Raw genomic sequence first — 5000 nt, forward strand, 5'->3', positions numbered from 1 at the left:
ATGGCACAGCTCATGGAAGGTAATGAATCTCTGCAATGCTATCAAAAAGGAATAGAGATATTGAGTGAGACAGTCGCTCTAGCACAGAAATCAGAAAATGGCAAAAGTTTGGGAGGCAATGATAAACCAGAAACAGAAAATGTTATGACTGAAAATGGAACTACAAATGAGGAAGTGTTATCAGATGAAGCCAAAGCAGATGTTGAGCAACCATTGACAAATTCTGGAGATTCAAAAGAAGACAAACCTGCTCTGATACGTAAAATTTCAACAGCATGTTGTTCAATAGCTGAATTATACATGACTGATCTTTGTGATGAGGAAGAAGCAGAGGATCAGTGTCTTGCATATATAAACAAAGCATTGGAAACAGACCCCACCAACCCAGAGGCTTTCCAATTTATGGTAATATATCTTTTAAGGGATAGTATTATCTATATTCAGGTCGTTTTTCTACCATTTAAGCATAATTAGTTTTTACTTGTATTTAGCTTTTATCAGTATATTGTTTTCTTATATCAAATTCATGAGCTATGTTTAAATCACAAAATATATTTCTAGTCATTTTAGTTCTGTTTTTGTTTTTGTTGTTGTTGTTGTAAGAACACCCAACTTTTCTTCAGCTTCTAATCATATGTATTTTAGGTCAGGTTTTTATTTATTTTTTTTCATAAGTATAGGTGTATATGTGAATTTGTACATGTATGCATGCATGCAAGAGAGAGAGAGTGAGTGAGTGAGTGTGAGTGTGAGTGTGAGTGTGAGTGTGAGTGTGAGTGTGAGTGTGAGTGTGAGTGTGAGTGTGAGTGTGAGTGTGAGTGTGAGTGTGAGTGAGTGAGTGAGTGAGTGTGAGTGTGAGTGAGTGAGTGAGTGAGTGAGTGAGTGAGTGAGTGAGTGAGTGAGTGAGTGAGTGAGTGAGTGAGTGAGTGAGTGTGTGTGTGTGTGTTTGTATTTGTGTTTGTGTTTGTGTGTGTGTGTGTGTGTTTGTATTTGTGTTTGTGTGTGTGTGTGTTTATTTGTTTATTTTATTTATATTGTAAAGTAAATAAAATTTAGGAAATGAATTCACAAATTTTAAGTCATAATGATCCTAATCAGGAGACTTGTTAATTTACCACACAGATGTGTGCATGAGTGTGCGTAGATGTGGTTATTGACAAGCTTTATTTTTCATAATTAAAGCACTAAAATATTTTTTTACAGGCCAGTTACCAGTTGGTAAGGCAACAACCAGATGAAGCCAAGACATTTATAAAGAAGTCAATAGACCTTTGGTTACCTAAGTATAAAGAGATTCATGAAGGAAAGGCAGAAGCAGGAACCTTTGATCCAATTGATGTGTGTCCATTATCATACCCATCAAGACTGAGTGCTGCCAGAATTCTCATTGAAGTCCAAGAATATGATGTTGCTGTAGAAGTTCTTGAAGGATTGTCAGAGGAAGATGATGAGGTAAGATGGTTTAAAAGATTTTTTTTTCAAAACTAATGCCAGACTCTGCACTTAAATCTTCCAAGTATAGGGTATTTACCATTCAGCTTTTGTAATGACCCCCTTGTTCTCCAAGCATGTCTAGTTTTTGAAGTGCACTTTCAGTTGATGAGCATTTGTATTTACCCCATACCCTCTTGATGATGTTTGTGAATGTCCTAAAGGGAAAGATTAGGTGACATTTGGATATGTTTTGTCATATTGAGCCATTGATTGTGCAGCTGCACGACTAAAGCTGACTGGCGTTGCAGTCAAGGAATTAGTGTCAGGCACAAGAGTCTGGGTGGGGCCTGGTGGCAGTGCTACAACAGGGAGAAGGAGTGCCATATTGAAATGCAGAGAGCACAACTGAAAAACCCAAAATGGCAAGTCCCGAGGTCTACCCAAAGAAAACCCTGTGGATGTCATCATCTATAGTAGAGATGTACTGTTCTTTAGAGTATACTCAACTGATTTAAATGCAGATATTCATTTTGGCTGAATAAGCAATTGAAAATATGGTAAGGCACTGAAGTTGTACAGAAAATGATCATAGATTTTCCTTCTTTTTTTTTTCTTCTTTCTTTTTGTCTGTCTTATTATTTTTTTTTTTTTCAAGAACAGTAAAAGCCAACAGACAGATTTTGACATTTCTACAAGGATTCCCTTCCTATCTTTCTTTACTTATTGCATGCCAATCAATTGTCATATTAGCATGAAACAAGGGAACATTACAGACAGAAGAATGGAGTTTTGCATGAGATTTAGATATCTGAATTACAAAATACTGCAGTTGGAGGAAATTATTGCACAATATTGGTAATTTTCAGTTGTTGTTTTCTCAGACCACTTCAATAATTTCTCAACCAATTAGAAATTTAGCTATCCTTGAAAAGGCAATGGAATTGTGCATAAAAAAAAGAATAGCTTTTTAAAAATCTTGACCCCAATATTTTCTTGTGGGAGGAGGAACTTTGGCCTTTTCTTTAATTTTCTTTTTACAGCAAAGAAAATTCACATTGGAATTTTCACAGAAGAGGTGTATTAGTGTAATTCATCACATGCAAATCAATTAATTGGGATTTAGAAATTTCAGTAACAGAACTTTGGTGTAGAAATATAGTGCACAATATTGGCAGTTTAAAAAATTTGGTTGTACTCTTAGAAAGGCAGTAACATTGTACAAAAAAAACATTTTATGTGTGTGTGTGTGTGTGTGTGTGTGTGTGTGTGTGTTTTCTTTTTTTTTCTGAGATGACTTACCCCATGCCCAGTGTAGTCATGCCTTTTATTATGGCACTTACAGTCATGAGCACAGATTTCCTTCCTCTTCTTTACCTCTTCATGTTATCTTCATTGTAGATGGTTATATGTTTCGTATTTGTTCATGAGAGTACATGAATATGAAAAAATAAAGTTGCTTTTTGTCCTCGCATAAAACAGGAATACTTCTATCACACTGAGTATAAAGAAAATAATGAGCTGCTATGGACCCTAAACTACAATTTTAGTCAACTGCAGCATTGATAGAGCCTGTCATATGACATATCAAAGATTCTAAATACAGTAAAAGACACAAAAATTAAAACACAAAAATGGCTCTAGATTTACAATGGGTGACTAAAAGAGAGTGGGGAAAAGTCAAGGTATGTGGTGTAAAGTTGGCTTGCTTTGAAATAAAACCCATCCTGGAGATAGGGCAAGTAAATTTATCCCCCATCTGCAATTGGTTAATGAATGCTTGAAATGTGTCCTTTTTGACAGTGTGTCTGTATATATATGTAAATATGTGTATATTTATATATATATATATATATATATTTTTTTTTTTTTTTTCTTTTCTTTTTTTATATATATACTTATATATATATATATATATTTCTTCTTCTTCATCATCCTCTTCTTCTTCTTCTTCATCCTCTCCCTCTTCCTCTTCTTCTTCTTCTTCTTCTTCTTCTATTTTAAGGTAATGGTGAAGTATTTTAGTATGCACAAATAACTAACATTAATTTATATTTTATTTCATTTGCAGATTGTTGATACATGGTACTTGCTAGGATGGCTTAACTATCTTCAAGGGGAAGAACATAAAGATTCTGCAAGACACTTCTTCCACCGGGCTAAGCAGGTGACTATACCATGAATATCCTTTGCATCCTTGTTTTAGCAATAGTTTCCTTCTTTTGTAGTTGCAGGGAAAGGATGAAGAGTTGTTGATCAAAACATTTACAATGAAACTAGTATACTGAGAATGTCTATAAAGTGCATATTTGTCGGGATAAGATCTGACATGTTTTAAAATTTATCAATAAAGGTACAAGCACTAGCTCCTTCTGAAGATAGCCAGCTAATTGAGCACTTGGAGGAATTAGTGCAGGAGTTGGGACCTTTGTCTGAGGAAGATCTTGAAGAAGAAGCTGTTGATGAAGGAGACATAGAAGATGAGCTGCAGAGAGAATCTGATGAAGAGGAAATGGACACAAGCTAAATAGGATTTTGATTTAAAGAATATATATATGTATAGAGAGATATTTCTTACCTTCTTTATTTTGACATTTTTTGCTTTAATGCATTATTTAAACTGGCTGATTTTGGATTTGAAATTTGTTATGGATGTAGTCACAGTAAATTACTATATTGTTAAGATTAAAGAGTGATAAGTTACCCTAAATACTTTGTATTTAATATTATAATGCTCTTTAATAATAAAGAAGTTTTGAAGTTTGAATTTACTGTATTTCCTTAGCAGCTCATAATTTGATATTTATATTTTTTAAGTGTATAGTATGGTATATAAACCACCATCATTCTTTACAGCATTCATATAGAAGAATGAAAATGCAGGTATCCCACAAAAGCTGTAATACAGAAGTTAGTATCACTAAATACTATTATTTCCTATTTTTTGTTTTAACCAGCTTTACTGATGAATTGTATGTATATCTAATATTTAGATTATTTGATTTAGTGGTAAAACAATTGGGAAGTAACTCAGGGAACGGAGGAAGCACAGAAGGCAGAAGAATGAGTTAAGAGACTTAGTGCTTCAAAAGGCATGATGTGTTAAAGAAAGCCACTGATCTGCTCCACGCTGGATTCTTACAGCAGGAAAATACTTGTAAGGTGCATGGTGTTGGGGCAATAAAGCAATACTAGAATGGAGATTTGAAGCTCTGAAAACATTATTTTATATGATCACTTGTAAAATGAATCTCGCTGTTACTGTCAAAGAGGATCTGCAAGTAAGGAGACAGGCAGGGCCTCTGAAATGGGAGACTAAAATCTTGAGAAGCCAAAAAGAGACCAAAACTACTCGAGACCTTGTGTGCTTACCAACCAGTCTGCTAGAGTACGAAATGTGTTAAGGTCCCCATACATGTACAATTTCAAGTGACAGTCTGACTGAAGGAACCAGTTTTAACCAGTTACCACAGTCCAGATCTAGCATGTATGGGGGTGTTTTAAACTGAAGGCTGGACTGTAGGACTGACATGTTTGCTGAAAAATGCCTAAAGTTCATGAGGCATATA

General features: G+C 34.6%; 2 protein-coding genes across 2 annotated transcripts in view; both read left to right on the forward strand.

Annotated features, from left to right (window-relative positions):
• LOC122257620 (uncharacterized) overlaps positions 1-4198 on the forward strand; it is a 5873-nt gene extending 1675 nt beyond the window's left edge. The window contains exons 2-5 of the mRNA XM_043023023.2: positions 1-405; positions 1204-1452; positions 3503-3598; positions 3785-4198. The exon at positions 1-405 is cut by the window's left edge and continues 320 nt beyond it. Coding sequence (XP_042878957.2) covers positions 1-405; positions 1204-1452; positions 3503-3598; positions 3785-3958 — 924 coding nt within the window. The 3' untranslated portion in view covers positions 3959-4198. The remainder of the gene's footprint in view (positions 406-1203; positions 1453-3502; positions 3599-3784) is intronic.
• A 763-nt stretch (positions 4199-4961) lies between these two features.
• LOC147469064 (uncharacterized) overlaps positions 4962-5000 on the forward strand; it is a 6724-nt gene continuing 6685 nt past the window's right edge. Inside the window, exon 1 of the mRNA XM_086551124.1 lies at positions 4962-5000. This exon is cut by the window's right edge and continues 42 nt beyond it. Coding sequence (XP_086407250.1) covers positions 4962-5000 — 39 coding nt within the window.

The sequence above is a fragment of the Penaeus japonicus genome, unplaced genomic scaffold (genome assembly GCF_977035675.1).
Source record: "Penaeus japonicus unplaced genomic scaffold, GWHDUDI00000001_assembly GWHDUDI00000024, whole genome shotgun sequence".
Classification (NCBI taxonomy): Eukaryota; Metazoa; Arthropoda; class Malacostraca; order Decapoda; family Penaeidae; genus Penaeus; species Penaeus japonicus.